Here is a 17,455-nt window from a genome sequence, read left to right as displayed (position 1 = left end):
CTCTTTTGTAGTTCAGAAACAAAAAGGGCTGTGCCATAGTTCCTATTTAGATTATGGTTACTGCTGGTTTGATCACATCTGCAGTTCTGGGAGCTGCTTTTCTTGAAAGTTGGCAGTTGGCTCAAGATGATCGAGACTTCTGTTGTGATGTACAGCTCTGGAGAGGGTGCATGCATCTGACTTCAGGTGGCTTTTCTCGTAATAGCAGTGACTTTTCTCCATTGGAGTAATGGGAATCTTAATCAAATCGGCAAGACTTCAGCTGGACAGGACCTCTGGAGGTATCCAACCTGCTTCTCAGATGAGCTCTGAGTGCCTTCCACCTCTCTGGGCCCTGTCCCATGGCTGCTCTACTTAAGAGAAATTATTTGTGCCACTTCTCTTGCTGCAGCTTTTCCCTGTTTGTTTAGGCACCTATAAGAGCCTGCCTGTTCCCTGTAGCTCCCTGTTAAGGAGTGAATAGAAGGGGGAATCCAATGTCTGCTTTCCCTGTGCCATGCAAAGCCTGTTCCTGTACCATGTGCTGCAGCCTTACGTCTGTCATCGCAGCTTCTGCTGGGCTTGGTTCAGTTGGTGTCCCCTGCCCTCCCCGTGCTGCGGCTGCAGGCGTGCTGGCTCCTCATAGGCAGTGTGAGGTCCCCTGGCTGCAGGCCTGAAGTGCTAAAACTTCACTTAAGATTAGTCTGGAGTATTGATCACCCCTTCCCCTGCGGTGAGCGGGTCATGCTTTAAACAGCTCGGTGCTTGTGTGTGATGGAGGGGGAAAACTCACTCTGGCAGCTTGTCTGACTGTGTCACTGCTGTAACTACAGAGATGTTAACTGTAGCTGTAGGAGGTGGTTAAGGTGCCCATTTGCCTTTCAGACATGCAAATGTTTCTCTTGCCATGAAGTTGCTTAGTGTCTGTAGGAGGTGCTGCTTTTTGGCTGACTAAAACATTCAGCCTGCTCCCACCCCACCAGGGTAGAGTCTGGCTGGGCGGTAAAAACTGCAGACGAGCTGTTTTTCTGGAACTGCAGCAGGCTATTGTTTAGGACATCAGCCTTTTTTTCTTTACAAGCTCATTTGATGAATGACAAAAGAAACTGCACTGTGTTCAGTCTCCAGGGCCTCGGTCACGCTGCTTCCCTCCTCCGCCACCCTGCCCCAAATGTTCATATAGCTCTGCGGCCTCTCGGCACGGCAGGTGTCTCCAAGTGGAAGGAGAAGCACCGTGGCACTGAAACCCATCTCTTCTGTCCTGCTTCTCTTGGTAAGGGCAAGGAGATCAGGGCAGAAGGGTGGACTTCCAGTGTAAGTAGTAGTTGGTGGATGAAAGGGAGGTCTTCACAGTCTGCTATCCCTCCTGTGCTGAGTAATCTCTCAGCAGACAAACTTCTGGTATCTCCTCTCTGGAGTTTGAAATGTCCCTCTGTCTAAACTTGCTGGTGGTGCTAGCCAGCAAACATGACCCTCAGAAGGCCTCAGCACTGTAGACCTGCTCAGACAAGTCCTGGTCCCTTCTAAATAGGCTTTTTTTAAAGGCTGGAACATGACTTCACAAAGTGCATGCATGTGCTCATCTAGCACTGAGTGCCACTGCCAAATGCGGTGTCGAACTGTCTGCATGTTAAGCATGCAGGTGTCAGACATCGCCAGTAATGTCAGAGTCTGGGGCCTGGCGTGCTGGTTCTGCTCAACGCGAGTTTCTTTTGTCCACGCAGACAGTTACCTGTGCTGTCAGGCTTGTGAAGAGCCAGTGGTGCCTGTCACCCTATGGCAAATGCTGTTTTCCTCTATGGGGAAGCTTCCACTGATGTTCTTAGTGTGGGGAATGATCTTGAGCAGAAGGACCTGGACAGCTGTAAGGTGAGAGGTTTGCACTGGGTGAGACTTGGTTTCCAGGTGACTTGACTAAAACTGACGCACCAAGGAGTGAAGAGCACAAGCACTGGTCTGCTGATGTGCTCTTGGCCTGTTCTGCTGGGTGGTCTCCCACAGACCCAAGCTAAAGCAGAAGTACTTGTTCAGAGCAGAGCTGCATGGTGGCAGAGCTTTTTGTTGACTCTGGCTGTCAGGAATAAATTCAGTGGATGTTCTGTGTAGCACTTTTCTTATCTTAAGGTCTTACTCAAGGCATTAAAGTGTCATTTGTCAACAGCATAGTGGTGAGGTGGTTTATTTACCCAGAGCCCTTCCCTGAGCTGCCAACATTGGTAAGCCTGGCTCCTTAGGGCTCATCTTTACATCCATCTCTTACAAAATGGGCTTGGTCAAAGCTACCAGGAAGGTCTAATTCTTAAATGGCTGGAAATTATAGTATGCAGGGAAGAAAGCTACATGCTTCAAGGTCCTGGGCAGGTGCTGAAAATCCTAAATTGCAAGCCTAACCAGCACACAGAAGAGTAAAAACTATTCTGAGGCCGGTTGGGTTGGGTGTTGGGCATCTTGTTGGGGTGCCTTTCCCAAGGTGTGTGCTGTGAATCGCAGCTTGTGCTGATGGAGTGATCTGCTTGAGATTAGGTAAGTTCATGTTAAATGTGGTAGCTCAGTGGTTGGTAACCAGATTTAAAAGATAATTTGTGGTCTGCAGGATGGACTTGGCCTGAAGAGTTGAAACTAGCCACCCTGTGAAACCACCACAGTGGGCTCAGCATAGCTCTGCATACTTCTGTTGTGAAGTGTCTGGCTTGGGTGTGATAGGTCCAAGATGCTTGTGTGTGCTCCCCACGGTATCTTTAGGGGCCCCAGGATGATGCAGGAATTAAGAGGATGTATTACAACACAGTTGTCCTGATAGCATTTACTAGGGGAAGCTCAACTAAGGAGGAGTGGTTCGTAAAATGTTCATTCTCTAGAGTGACCTGAGTGCCCGTGATCTGGAAGAGTGCCACGCTGGTATCGAGACTGCTCCACAGAGCTCTTAAATCTGTCAGCGTTTGGCTGACGTGCTTAGGGATGGAGCACACTGGCTCTGAATCCAGTCATTAAAGCTGCAGCAGTGAGTCAAAAGTCAGAGCTGAGTTTCTATTAAAAGCTACCTTTTTTGCTGTCCCCTGCAGAGGAGTGTTGGCATGTGCCTCTCTTGCAGCTCCAAGCGGAGGCATGAAAAGTTCCAGAAGCTCTCTGCAAACTGCTGTGCTCTGGACAGCAGAGCTGCTGTGTATGAGCAGATGAATGGGAAACACGTTGACCCTTCAGTTAAAATTTCCCCCGTAGATGTAGACAATACTTAGTCGTTTGCACTTAGGGTTTTTTCTTAGTCTGAGTAGTTACCTGGTGTTTGCCGCTTCACTTCAGCCTCTTCAGGGATGCTCTTGACACCAGAAATTGCTGATGCATCTTGCATGTGTGCTGGAAATGTTTTTTTTCTCTTCTGCAAGCTGTCTGCTTGGGAGGGGAGACAAGGTTAACTTCCCTGGAAGACTGTCGTTTTACTGAGTGGCCCCAATGACTTGAGGGCTTTTTAAGGTGGGCAACCTGTGTCAGGCTTTTGTGCCCCATCCCCCAGGAGGGGGTTCGATGGGTAACCCTGCAGGCAGGGAGTTGGAGCAGGATGGCTTCAGGTTGGGGGGGTGAGAAGTAAGATGTGGTCTCTTATGCTGATGTTTCCTAGGCGACCTGCAGAGGCTGGCTTTGGGGGACACAACCTGATCGCTAAGCATAAAGGAGGAAACGCTGAGCGTGGCTCATGGCTCTTCCTCCCAGTGTCCCTGTGAGTGGCTGTAGGTACCAAGTGAAGCTGAATCAGACCCACTGGGGTGATGTGGGGTCTCCCACAAGCTCAGTGTAGCCTGCAGAGCGTGTAACAGTGCTGCCTGTGCAGACCTGTCAAAGCTTCTGGAGTGGATGAAATCCGTCTGCGTTAACAGCAGGATGTCAGCACTTCCAGGACGTGAGGTTAGGAGTGGGTCAGTTGTAGCCAGCAGGATTTTTCTTGGTGGTAGGTGCTGAAACTTGGATGCCCAGACAGTAGGTCCCTTTAGAGGCCAGTAATCCTACTACTTGAATGCACTCATACTGGCCTTACTGGTTTTCTAGCTGTGGGGAGAGCTAAGCAATCTTGGGAGCAAATGTGTAAGCAGTAGCAAGCCAGAGTGGTGGTAGAGATGAGGATAAAATACATGGGGCAGAGCAGTTGGACCCTGTAATGCCTTTGGGAACTCCTGATGGGCCCCTGAACCCTTGCTGATGCATCCCAAACGGAGTTCTGGTCCAGTATTTCCAATAACCAGGAGATGGGATGCAGGACAGCATTGCCTGGCAGGAATCTGTGGCATTTGCTGCTCCAGGTCTCTAAACACTGTGCACATGGGGTCAGCACAGGGCTGCTCGCTGCCCGGCGTTACAAACCCACCGTGCTCGATGGCAGAGGAGGGCGTCAGCGCTGGAGCGTTTGTCGGCAGTGAGGCTTGGGCCATGGGATCAGCTGCTTTGCTTTGACTCTTGTACTGTTTAGTGACTAATCAGATTTTTGAGCCTGTTTAACAAATTCAGCTGTCTCCCTTGAACAATACACTGGCTGTATTTTTAAACACATCACGTGGCTTCAGAGAAGTCGGCAAACCAGCGTAGTGCAGCTTGCCTGGGCTGGGAGATGCTCTGCCCTGCTCTGTGCTGTGACTAGGAGGGAGCAGTCTCCTCCCCGGCTCGAGCCGTCTGCGGCAGCTTTCCCTCGGCTACCCACTGCCGCTAGCGGGGCTGGTGCCGCTCGAGCTCTGCCCAGGGTAAGTACTGCCAGGCCAGGGAGGTTTTTCTGTGGCTGCGGGGTTGGGTGTAAGCCCAGGTGCTGCTGTCGGAGAGCCAAGCAGATATTCAAAGGGCAGGAGGTCCCTTTCCAAGTGTGGTCAGAGGTGAGTTTGTAGTCCATGTTGCAGTCAAAATGGGTCTGCACCTCTGCTGGGGAAACTCCCAGGGATGAAGCTCTACATATGTGGGAAGGTGCTGTGACTGTCGCTGAGGGCTCCTGCAGACCAGCTCTGCCTCGGGTTGAGGAAGATGCTTCAAGTAAAGGACACAACTGTACCTGACTGGGGTTCCTGTTGGTGGTGTGAGGCTAGAGATGCCAGCTCCCTGCAGGTGTGCCACTAGATAACGCTGCTTGGGACAGGTATATCCCAGCATCTTGCTTCAGGCATGCTCAGCAGCTTTCTCTGACACTTACACAGAGTTGGTACCGGTGTCTGACTATAGTGTGCTTGAGCTTGATGGCATTTTTTTACTCACCTAGTTTGGACAGTGTTTTGGATTATTAATCCTCTTCTGCACAAGAGCTACTGAAAATCTGGGTTAAAAACCTTGTGGTCCTAGCTGGTTGTGATCAGGTAGGGCTGGAGGATATCAAGTGGACCCCAGACTTGCTTTGCTAAAAACTGAAAGCTTCAGGGCAAGCTGCCTTGTTTTGCAGCCTCTGAATAATTAAAACCATTTCTGAATGCTTTGCTCTTTTCATTTGGTTTGGGGACACATTCAGCTTGCTGAGACTTGCTCCTTTTGAATAGAACTGGTTGGTGTTGTGCCCCCGTGGGATCCTGTGTGGCCAAGCCTGCCCTGTGTTTCCTCTCATTCTGGGTGGCAGCTGGCCCCACACCACTGACCCACGGTGCAGGATGGCACTTATGACCCCTCAGCCTGGTGTTCTGCTGGGGACGGGGTGGGGGGGCTGGCTCTGTTTTTAGGGAGGAATTTGCTTGCCTTGATTCTCCTCAGTGGGAGGAAAACCTGCTGCTGTGCGAGGGAAGCAGTCTGGCGTGTACTTGTCTGTCGGCTCTCGGGCAAAGGCCTGACCAGACAGGCTTGTTGTGAACGTGTACCGGGGACAGTGCTCACTGCTGCCTGTGAAGCACCTCCTTTGTCAGCAGGCCAGACTGGCACGTTGCTGGCTGCCTGTAGCCAGCTCCTGTTGGGGCTGACGTGTGTGGTGTCCCACCTCTGAGCCTGCAAATGCCTGCTAATGGGTCAGGCCTTGCTCCTCTCAGCCTGGCCATTGGTGTGTGCAGCAAACACTGGCTGTGGGCCCAGTCTGTACCCACTGTCGCTAAAACTGCGTGGGTAGCTGACCCCTGGGCCCCAGCTTGCTCCAGCACAAGCAGCAAGAAATGCCAGTGTAACAGCATGAGCTGGGTGGAGGGCCTGTCTGGAACACCTGTATGAGGTCTGTAACCAGCATGTGGGGTCTCCAGTTCTGCTCCCAGGTGAAGTGGGTTCTCCTGGCTGATCTCAGCCTCGGGAGAGGAACCCACCCTGGTGTTTGTTGGCAACATGAGGCTGGCGCCGTTGGTTCCAGCTGCGTGGCACTGCGCTGCAACTGATGGCAAAGAGCGTGCAGCCTTTCTGGAGCTGTGCAGAGGGTTGGTACCTGCCAGACGTGCCACCTCCTGGACAAGCTGTTTGTGGGCTGACAGGAGCCCAGTACCCTCCTGGGTCTCTGCCATGAGAGCTGGGAGGGAAGGAGGTGTGTCATGCTGCAGTACTGACAGGCTCTTTCTCTATTGCAGTTCTCAGCATGCTGAGTAACCCTCTTGGGAATGTCCTGGGGAAGCCCCCGCTGGGTTTCCTACCTCTAGACCCCATTGGTTCAGACCTGTCAGAAAAGTTTTCCACACCAACCCTGAGGAACTCCCGCCTGGACTCCCGCTCCCTCCTGGACTCCCGCTCCAGCAGCCCCTCGGACTCGGACACCAGTGGGTTCAGCTCTGGCTCTGACCACCTCTCAGACTTGATTGTAAGTTTGGGTCTTGCACCCACTCTGTGGTTCCTGGTGTCTTGCTGTGTTTCTGGGGAGCATGGGAGAGCTGGGGGGATGCTGCAAGGCACAGCCCCTGCCTCTCAGGAAGGGGAGTGGTAGAGAGCTGTCATGCCCATACTGACAGAGGTTCTCCTGCAGCCCAAGGTTTGGAAGAAGGGCTGCTCATGCAGTTGTCCTTCAGCACAAACTAGCAGTATCCTTATATGTTTGTTCTTCTAAATAATGTTTTGGCGTCTTGGCTTTATCCTTGCAGCCTTAATGGGTTAGAGTAACTCCCAGAGGGATCTGAGTGCTCGAGCTGGTGTGTGGCAGGAGCGTGTCTGTGCCCTGATCCCAGCAGGGACATGGTTGATCAGCACAGTTGCCTCCAGGCCTCAGCCTGGGCTTCTTAGGAGCTCCTCTCCCTGCCTTTCGCTGCCCTCCCTGTTTGCTGACTGCACTTCCCCATCTCAGGGCCGTTTCTTCTAGAGCAAACTGGGTCTAGCCTGCTCCCGTTCCCTAAAGCATAGCTAAATTTGGAAGCCAGTGAGCGAGGCGAGTGTCTGTCTTGCTGACCCAGTCTGTGCTACTGGGTCTGCGTTGCAGTGTGAGCAGCAGCTCTGGGTGCCAGCAGGGCAGCCTGGCTCCAGCCAGCTCTGTGGGTGCTGCTGCATGGCTCAACCTTGGGACCGGAGCCTAAAGCCAGGGCTGGCCTGCTCCTGGCTCTGCTGTGGTGTGGCTGTGGCCTTGACCCCCACGTTGGGGTGGGCGTGAAGGACACAGCTGGCTTGCTAGAGAGTTGATTCTCCTATGATCCACCCTGGAGAATCGGGAGCTCGAGCAGGGGTGCCGTAAGCAGCTGCAGCACCCTGGGCTCTGACGATGGCAGGCGGTGTGGGGTGGCAGAGCTTTGTGCTGGCCTTGTTTGTGAAGGTCAGGCCTTCCCCAGCATGGCCTCGGCGTGGGCGGCAGTGCCGCAGCAGCGCACAGCTAGATCCGCAGAGCGGCTGGCACTGAGCTGCACAGTGTCTCACATCCCTGCTGTTTTATTAATCCGTGCTTTTACTCCTTCCACTCTGGGAGAGGCATGTTAAACCTGTGAGCGGTTGGGTCTGCAGCCAGCTGAGTCCCCACCCTGGTCAGGCAGGCCTGGGAGCTGGTCTGCAGAGGGCGAGAGCCAGCTGGCTGCCTGCAGAGCTCATGGGTGCTGCCTGGAGCAAAACATGAGGCTCCTCCTGGGGTGGTTGGTGCTCCCTGGGGGTGGTGGCTGTCCTTGAGGCTGTGCAGGCCAGGGGAGCTGTTGGCTTTGTGGTCTGCAGGGTACCTCCTGCTTAGCAATCCCTGCTGCTGATAATTTGGCATGGGTTCAGTGGAAAATGGCTGCAGGGGCAGGCCTTTCCCAGGGAAACTGTGATCCCATTAGGCTGCTGGGACAGGTGAGGTGGCTGCTTTCCTGCCTCTGCCAGACCTCAGAGGGTCTCAAGAGAACAGGAGATCACAGAGCTGCTTCTGCAGCAATGAGGTACGTGACCTCCAGTATTATGTGCTCTTACTCAGAAGCTGGATTTTAATGTGGATTTTCTCTTGCAGTCAAGCCTTCGCATCTCCCCCCCTCTGCCCTTCCTGCCCCTTAGCGGGGTGTCAAGAGACCCCCTAAAGATGGGAGTGGGGTCCCGACTGGATCAAGATCAAGCTGCCCTGGCTGCAGTAACTTCCTCCCCAGCTAGTGCATCAAAAAGATGGCCTGGAGCATCCGCGTGGCCTTCCTGGGATCTTCTGGACTCTCCAGAAGACCCTTTCAGTATTGAAAGAGAAGCCAGGCTTCACAGGCAAGCAGCAGGTAAGCTGGATGGTGGGTCTCAGCAGGCTTCAGTGTGTGGTGATGGTCCTGTGCTTCTTGGGGGGTACATAGGTAATGCAGGTAATGTGTCTGGACACGAGTTTGCAGCACATCAGACCTTTCTCCATGGGCAAGCCAGACTCTGGGTCTACCTGCTGACAAAAACAGGCAGACTGTCTGGGCAGCTGCCTGTTGCTGCTGCAGCTCTGGTGAACCTACGGTTGTGGAATATGGGGATTTGCTTGGAGACCTGTGGGAGTGGGAAGTAAACGGTCCTGTACTGAGCGTTGCTTGTTCTTGTCCAAGCTGTGAATGAAGCAACCTGTACCTGGAGCGGGCAGCTGCCTCCCCGAAACTACAAGAACCCCGTCTACTCCTGCAAAGTGTTCCTGGGAGGAGTCCCATGGGACATTACGGAAGGTGAGCAGTCCCTGGCCCCGCACTGAGGCCTTGGGTTTTGACATCACGGGGGCGTAGGATGGAGCTTTTTTGGGAGATGCTGACTTCTCTCCTTCTGTCTGTAGCTGGACTGATCAACACCTTCCGTGTTTTTGGCTCACTGAGTGTGGAGTGGCCTGGTAAGGATGGCAAACACCCACGCTGCCCTCCCAAAGGTAATATGCCTAAAGGTAATAGCGACACGGTAGGGTTACGTTTTTTCCCATGCTATGTTACAGCACGGATGCTGGGATGGTACGGCTGCATGCTGGTGACTGGATGGTACAGAGCACCCTAGGGTAAATGTCCCGCTCTCACTTGGGTCAGCACCAGGGTTGCAGAGCACTGTCACCTTGAACCTGGCATCCCTACCCATCCCTAGCAGGGCTGGGCAGAGGCGTGGGATGGGGGGGAAACGCGCTCTGGTGCTTCTGGAGCCCCCCGTGGGGCTGTCTCGCTCTGGGCAATAGCCACCAGTCCCCGCTGCCAGCGTGAGCACCCGAAGTACATGCACCCTTGGCGTAAAGTGCATGCGGTGAATCCAAATGTGGGTCTGCGGCAGGCTGGCAGGCTGCGGGGACTGGTGAGCTGAGCAGTGCCTGGGGCATAATCCTGTCTGAAGTAGCTGGGCTGATGTGTTGTGTAAGCAGTAACGAGCTACGGGGTAAGGAGTGGCTAGTTTGTAGGCTCAGTGGTGCCCAATGGCCTCGTTCCATCACCACAGCAATGCAAGATGCAGGCTGCTGGCACTGATGGAAGTGATTTTATAAGCCCTGAACTTGTATTTCTGGGCCAAGACATCTTAAATGTGAAGCAGAGTCTGTTTCCCTGCAGACCAAGCTGGTGGTGCCCACTTGTCACATCTAGGCGTGCACGGGGGACAGTGTGGACACGGGCAACCTGCCCCCTCGTGCTGTGCTGAGTTTGGGCTCTTTCCCAGCTTGGCCGGGCTCTGTGTGTCATGGGCAGATCCTGTGTATAGAGTCTGCTGGGGCAGGTGCTGCAAATCACTGCCCTCCCCTACAAGGGGTTGGGGTCAGCAAGGGAGATGCAGAGCAGATACTTTGGGTGGCATCTGAGAATGATTTTGAGGGTGTCTGCAAATTGGGATGATCTGTTTCTCCTCCACTACAGTTCTAACAACTGCTTCTTTCCCTTCACCTCTAAAGGATATGTCTACCTGGTGTTTGAGTCAGAGAAATCTGTGCGTGCTCTGCTCCAGGCATGCTCCCAGGACCTGCTGAGCCCTGATGGGCTTAGTGAGTACTACTTCAAGATGTCCAGCCGCAGGATGCGCTGCAAAGAGGTGAGGAGACCCATGAGAGTAGCCCTGCAGATGACAGCAGGGGCTGCTGATGAGATCCTTGGAGACAAGGGGGTGCACACCGTTACTGTGCTCCAGGAAAGCAGGGCTAAAACAGCAGCAGAAGGCAGAGTGGCTCGTGGCCATCTTTGATTGATGTGTTCCCGCAGTAGGGCTGGATGCAGGCAAGTAGGGGGAAGTGTCACACCAGTGTTTGTGTCCTTCACAACAGCTTGTGTCAAACTGACCTGGAGCTCCTGAATCTGTTCCTGACCCTGGTGTCATGAAGCTGAGCAGCTTTAGTTAGCTGGAGAGGAGCACAGAAACAGGGATTTTCCCGCTTCATACTTCTTCCAGCACACCTTTGCTTGCAGAGACAGACTTTGATCCCTTTGGTGCTTTATTAGACCTCATCTGCTTGCAGAATGAATGGCTTTCATGCTCACGGCAGGCAGATGTTTTGGTAACTGCAGCTGCTCCCCAACAACAGCCTTGGCTGGCTGACCTGTGCTCTGGAGGTGGAGGTTCTGCAGCTGCCAGAGGTTCAGGTTGGCCTTCCCATAAAGGGGAACTTAGCTATAGATGAGGTACAACTGTGAGTCTGTGGAGTTAAAAAAATTGAGATTCAGCTCTTATCTAGACGGGCACAAACTAATTGCGCTCCAGACAGTGCTCCTGGTGTCTGGCTGTTGGCAGCACTTTCATGCGTGGTGATTTAGCTGTGGCAGAAGTTTCTCCTCTTCAGAGCCCTATATCAGCTGTCTAGCAGATGGAAGCTCCTGTCGAAATTGGCAGTGGGTGGGTTGTTTCGTTGATCTCCTCCGATAACAGCCCTCTGTGCAGGGAGGCATCTGATGGGGCTGTAAACACAGGTGCAGGCAGTAGGTGACACCCACTCATGCATGGATTGTTTCCTGGCTGCCAGTTCCAAGGGACCAGTGTTCTGGATTCCAGTTTGGCTGGAAGCAGAGTGGCATGGCAGTTGTCTCTGTTCCCCTGAACGCGCCTCGTGGGGTGTCTGGAGCAAGGCTGCAGCTCCAGGGCTGTAGTGCCCTGGATGTGGACCCTTGAGCAGCAATAACAAAGCAACATTTTCAGGTTGTGGGTAAAGTCTGAGGGTCTGGGATGGCTTCTGCTGTGAGCCGAGGGTACTTTGGAGCAGCACGGCCTGTGGCTTTGCAGGCCCTTGGCTGACCCAACCCGCTTGTGTGTGGTTTCAGGTGCAGGTGATCCCATGGGTGCTGGCAGACAGCAACTTTGTGCGCAGTCCCTCGCAGCGGCTTGATCCCAGCAAGACAGTGTTTGTGGGGGCTTTGCATGGGATGCTGAATGCAGAGGCCCTGGCAGCTGTCATGTGTGACCTGTTTGGAGGGGTGATCTATGCTGGCATCGACACGGACAAGCACAAGTATCCCATCGGTAAGTGGTGATCCTGTCAGGATCAGTAGTCACTCATAGCATGCTCTGAGGAGGCTGCAGCACTGCTCTTTGCTTGGTCCCTCAGTGGGGAATACTGCCCAAAGTGCCAGGCTCTGCCTCTGCCTGCTCTGGGAGCAGATGTCCCCCCAGCCTCTCCCACGGGTGATGCTCCTCACCTCCTGGCCGTGGGGAGGCAAGACAGGCCTTGGAGAGGGCTGGCAGAGCCAATGTGCCTGGGAACTGGGAGGTCCTAGATCATTCCAGTGCAGCTCAAGGTCTTTAATGTCTCCTTAGGCATTGCTAAAGTTGTTAATGGTTGTTAGATGCTGTTTTAGCTGCTCTTCCATCCCTAGAGCAGAGACGGTTGTGGGTCTTACCCTGGCTTCTGCTGCCTGCCAGGGCAAATTCAGCCCCACTGACTGTTGGCCGTTCCTGGTGGGCAGCAGGAACAGGACAGGGCCGTGGGCAGCTCAGCTGACCAGCACTTGTGGGCAGCATCCTGTCCTCACTGTGCTGTTTGGCCCCCCTTCAGGGCACTGTCACTTTGGGCTTCCAAGGCGGCTGGTAGCACAAGTGGAGAGGCTTCCCCTCATCTGAGTGGGTCTGTGGGGGACGCCATGGCCACAGCTCAGGGCATCAGCTTTCCTAGGGTCAGAGAGGTGCTGGAGATGTGTAACCAAGGAACAAGCGCCAGGACAAGAGGGAATGGCCTCAGGCTGCGCCAGGGCAGGGTCAGACTGGCTCTTAGGAAGGATTTCTTTGCAGAAGGGGTTGTTGGGCGTTGGAATGGGCTGCCCAGGGCAGGGGGGGAGTCCCCATCCCTGGAGGGGTTGAAGAGTCGGGTTGACCCAGCGCTGAGGGATCTGGTGGAGTTGGGAACGGTCAGGGTGAGGTTCATGGTTGGACTGGAGGAGCTTCAGGGTCTTTTCCAACAGAGATGATTCTGTGACTCCTGAACAGCACTCCCTTCCTGGGGCCGAGACCACAACCTGCAAGCCAGCTGCCCACAGTTGAAGCTGCTGCCCTGAACCATGACCTCTGCTCAGGCAGTGCTCTTGCAGGTGGAAAGGATGGAGCCTCTGAGGTCCCACCTCCCAGACAGGGCTGTGTGTGTGTGAGCGCAGCCCCTGCAGTAACACAGAGCAGCCCTGTGCCCTGCTGAGACGGCCTCCCCAAGGGGAATGGGGTGCTGAGACATCACATGTCATGACACGTGTCCCCTGTATCTCCCTGGTGGTGTCATGGGCTGGGGAACAGCACTGAGGTTATTGGTCTGTGTGGGAAAACCCTACAGCTTGAGCAGGAGCACCAGTGTTCCAGACTCAGGCTGTAGCAAATCATGTACTTCAGAAGGGACAGGGAATCTCCTGTGTGTTGCCAGGAAGGAACAATGTCAGAGTTTGGTAGTGCAGAGCTGTTGTCTGCTCGTCGCTGTCTTGGACAGCTTTTAGGCTTTTCTAGTCCAGGCTTGGGACATGCCTGTGGTGCTGCAGTGCTTTACCACTGAAATGGCCTTGGGGGAACAGTCCCAAGGAGTTGGAATGGAAGTATGAGGCTCCAAGCAAATCCTTAGTGTGACCACGGATGAAGCCTTGTATGGGGCAGTTTGGTGTGCTGGTACCGTGAGGTCCTAGAGCATGACCTTAACACCTCCTGGGGCTTCATGCAGAGCCCGGGTTGCTCCCTCAAGTAGGTGAGATCTCTGGCTCCCAAGAGCACTGATGCTTCCACCCTTGAAGTTGTGTTAAAGTTGCAGCAATATAAACTCAATTTCAGTAACTAAACTGTACCCTAATTTTGTTTGTGTTGACTGAAGCATCTCCTGTGCTGAGATGCTGCCTCAGGCTTGCTTGGCAGAAGGCGCCTCAAGGGAAGACCATTGTGTGTAACCTGCCTTGTGCTGAATCATCTCGGGTCGAGGATGATCCTGCTCATGGACTGAGGAATCAGTGTCTGACTAGTTGTGAGCAGCTGCCTTTGAGACCAGCTGATAGGGGTCAACTGCCCAGATGGCTTTCAGGGGCTTCCCACTAGGAGATGGAACTGACCCTCTTAGAAGGAGGAGGATCCCCTGAGTGCAGCTGCAATCCCTGTACGCAGCGTAACCCCAAACGAGATCCAGGCCCTCCAGCCTGTGTCCCGTGTGATGCCACAGGAGATGAGTGGGTGGGTTCTGGGTAGTGCTTTGCACTGCGACTGCCAGTGGTGAGCTGAGCTTTAGCGATCTGCCAGAGTGCTGGACAGTCTTGTAACACCCAAAGCTCCTCTTACACCGAGAAAAGAAACTCGTAGGTAAGCACAGATGTTTTTCTGGAGCTTAACAAAACTTGGCTGGAAACGAGTGGTGCAGGAATGCTGCTGACTGGCAATGAAGCTGCAAAATGCAAGGCTCCGGGATGAGTGGGAGGCTTAAAATAAAAGCTGCTGAGCTGTCTCGGCACTGGCTTATTTCAGGTGCAGGCGTGGAGCCCACTGCTGCGCTGCCCTCAGCAGTGCCCTGGCAGCCTCCCTCTGTCTGCCCGGCTGCTGCCGGTCCTCCTGGGAGCGCTGCTGCCCTCAAGCTCCCGTCTTAACCCGCCTGGAGGTGTCCATGGAAGAGCCTTTCTGCTCTCAGCTGCCTGCTGTGCTTTTGTTACTGCCTGGGGAAGGAGGCAGGCAGAGCCGTCAGGCCTTGGATACGGTCTCCCTGCAAAAGCTGCTTCCTTGCCAGTGACTGAACGGCACCGGGGGAAGGGGTGGTGCTGGCAGCAGCTCCCTCGGCCTCCATCGGTTCCTACTGCAGGTGCTGGGTCAGTCTAACACTCGTGGTCTGGCTCATTCCAGGGTCTGGCCGTGTCACCTTTAACAACCAGCGCAGCTATCTGAAGGCGGTGACTGCTGCGTTTGTGGAAATCAAAACTACCAAGTTTACTAAAAAGGTGAGTGGAGCTGAATCTGTGCCTGTTGGGTGGTATTGCTGGGAGCACCGTGACCTGCACGGCCTGCCCCATATCCCCGCGGAGGCAGAGGGAGGTGGTGAAGTGCTGCTCCACCGGCTGTGAGGGGTGCTGGTGGGGGATTTGGGGTACCTAGGGCAGTGGATCGGTGCTGCTGAGGCCACCCAGGGAGTGGGCAGTCGCCCCCAGCACCACTCTGTGCCCACTGCCTGGCTCTGCTGCAGGTTCAGATTGACCCGTACCTGGAGGACTCCATGTGCCAAGTCTGCAGCGCCCAGCCTGGCCCTTTCTTCTGCAGAGACCAGGTAAGGCTTGCTCCTGCCCGCCGTGCTCGGGGGGTTTCCTCGGGGAGCAGCAGGCTCCCCTGCACGCGGCAGCGTTCGCTGTAGTGTCTGGGGGTGCCTGTTGTCCCCTGCCCAGCGGGGCGGACGCAGCGTTCTCACAAGAGCCCCAGCTGGGCCCTTCTTTCGGAGGAGGCGCAGCCCTCGGGCGGGGCGGGTGCGCAGCAGGAGGCGAAGGCAGCTCTCCAGCCTGCTTCAAGCCGGGGATGCCCTGGCTCTGCTGGTGCTGTGCCAGAGCCACCAGAACCGTGTGCCCCGAGGGGAGGCCACCGCTCTGCGAGCTGTGACAAGCTGGAAGTGGGAGTGCCGTCACCCTGTGGTCGGTCCTGGGGCTGCCCGAAATGTAGGGGGACCCTGGCTGACCTCTGCGTGCTGCCGACAGAGGAGCTGGGCCGGGCTCCGGCGGCTTCCCGCGGGCTCTAGGTGGGAGGCGAGCAGCAGCACGCTCCGCTGCGCGGCAGAGGGGGCAGCGGGAGCGCGGGGAGAGCCCGGCGGCTGCCCCATCCCTGCCCGCGGCTCGGGCAGAGCTGCCGCAGCCCCTGCCTGCCACTGCTGGCCAGTGCCCAGATCTGGATTTTTCAAATCTATTTAAAAGGGGCCAGTCTGGAAGCTCAGCACAACACACCCTCCGGCAGCATTGCTGGAATTCCCTCCCTCTGCTTCAAAGATCCCTGTGCTGGTGTGGGCTGTGGAACCGGGAGGGAGGGAGGGAGGGGATGGCACTTGGCCGGCGGGCCGGGCTCTGTTTGCCTCGCCCGGACACCCCTGCCCCACCGCGCTGCCCCACCGCGCTGCCCCTCTGCTCTCCCCGCAGATCTGCTTCAAGTACTTCTGTCGCTCCTGCTGGCACTGGCAGCACTCCATGGAGGTCCTGCGTCACCACCGCCCGCTGATGCGCAACCAGAAGAACAGAGACTCCAGCTAAAGAGGCCGCCGAGGCTCGGGGGCTGCTGCGGGCGCAGGAGAAAGTCCTTTTGTTAACCTGCCAAGTGGAGAGCGCACGAGCGTGCCTGCTGGTGCCAGACCCAGGCTGGGAACGTGCTTCCTGAGGACTAATGGGGAAAAAAAAAATCTTACATTCACGTTTGCACTTGCTGGTCTTTTTGTTTCTGCACTAATGCACAGTGAATTTTGTCGGGTTTTGTTTGGGGGTTTTTTGAGGGGGGGGGAGCGCCCCTCAAGCAATTCTGCAGTTCCCAGACTTTGGTTCCTAGTTTGCTGACGAGAAGCAAAAAAAAAAAAAGGGCCACGTGTTGAGAAGGTGTTTATGCAGATGCCTTCACCTAGGTTTTTTATTTATTAAAGGCGCTTTTTTACATTCCTTGCAATACTGATGGTAATAATGCAGGTCTCATTGGCTCCATTTTTTTGCAGTTGCCATACAGTGCCTTTCCATTCATTTAACCCCCATCTGAACGGCATAAAAAACTGAATGTTCAGCTGGCGTTTTTTACTGTAACAACAAGGAGACTTTGCTCTTCATTTAAACCAAATCATATTTCATATTTTACGCTCGAGGGTTTTTACCAGTTCCTTTTTACACTCTTAAACAGTTTTTAAGTCGTTTGAAACGAGAGATTTTCTTTCCTGGCAGCTTTTAACATTATTGCAATTTGTGTCTGGGGGCTGCTGGTGGAAAGTTGTAAATCGAGGGGTTTGCAACAGAACAGGACGGGCTTTTTTTGGATTTGAAACTGGACCGGATAAACGATCTCTGAGCTGCTGTATATAGTTTTAAATAGTTTGTTGCACTTTTTTAAGTTGCACTTAAGGGGGGTTGATAGAGGTTTTTAATCACACAAAGTCACAGGACTTAACTTTTCTTTTGTAACTAGCTAAAAAAGGGCTGCATTTCGGTGGACAGATGAAGGTTCATAGGAGCCCTTTCTCTTAGAGGGGACAAGTACTTTTCCTTTCCTTTATGAAATGTACGGAGTTATGGTGCAGTCGACTGAAATGCTGCTGCTGGGATTTGAGAACTTTTTTTTTTTACTTTCCCCTCTATTGGAAGCTGTGTGCCAAAGAACCAGTGTCATAATTTCTCCCTCTTTATTTTTTTTTTCCTGCTGAGCTGATGTTGCATTGTTGCATATCCCAGCTGCTCTTTGTGGGGTTTTGTGAAGCTGTGTGTGAAGTCTCTACCTCATTGTAGTATATGCAGGCAAGACTGCACTCTCCTACAGACGCGTGGAGTAAGCTGTGGTGTAGTTTTTGGCACATAATAAACACGTTGCAGCAAAAAACACCCTCTTGTGCTCTTTGCTTGTGTGGTTTGTGAGAGATCTCTCCAACCCCCTGGGCTGTGGTGTCTCCTCCTCAGCTCTGGGTGGTGAAAGAGCTGGGAGCTGGTGGCGGGGGGAGCGTAGGGATGCTGGGGGGAGGGCTCTGCTGGGAGATGTGTTTTTAGATACCAATTACCAGTGGCTCCTTCGGCAGGTACCTCTGGGACCCTCAGCAGCAGCAGCCAGGCTC

The 17,455-nt window shown here is 54.3% G+C and overlaps 1 protein-coding gene across 3 annotated transcripts in view; it reads left to right on the top strand.

The window, feature by feature from the left end:
- The window catches only part of CPEB1 (cytoplasmic polyadenylation element binding protein 1), a 42,667-nt gene extending 25,439 nt beyond the window's left edge, over positions 1–17,228 (top strand). For 2 of the 3 annotated variants that reach the window (XM_074880124.1, XM_074880126.1), the window contains exons 4-12: positions 6,477–6,703; positions 8,297–8,546; positions 8,853–8,966; positions 9,071–9,175; positions 10,154–10,290; positions 11,508–11,706; positions 14,530–14,624; positions 14,867–14,947; positions 15,798–17,228. In XM_074880124.1, the coding sequence (XP_074736225.1) occupies positions 6,477–6,703; positions 8,297–8,546; positions 8,853–8,966; positions 9,071–9,175; positions 10,154–10,290; positions 11,508–11,706; positions 14,530–14,624; positions 14,867–14,947; positions 15,798–15,908 (1,319 nt within the window). In that variant the 3' untranslated portion in view covers positions 15,909–17,228. The remainder of the gene's footprint in view (positions 1–6,476; positions 6,704–8,296; positions 8,547–8,852; positions 8,967–9,070; positions 9,176–10,153; positions 10,291–11,507; positions 11,707–14,529; positions 14,625–14,866; positions 14,948–15,797) is intronic. The other variant, XM_074880125.1, reaches the window with a different exon arrangement.
- The last annotated feature ends 227 nt before the right edge of the window (positions 17,229–17,455 follow it).

The sequence above is a fragment of the Strix uralensis genome, chromosome 11, assembly GCF_047716275.1.
Source record: "Strix uralensis isolate ZFMK-TIS-50842 chromosome 11, bStrUra1, whole genome shotgun sequence".
Classification (NCBI taxonomy): Eukaryota; Metazoa; Chordata; class Aves; order Strigiformes; family Strigidae; genus Strix; species Strix uralensis.
Note: the sequence above shows the minus strand (reverse complement) of the source record. Positions and strands in the feature narration are given on the sequence as shown.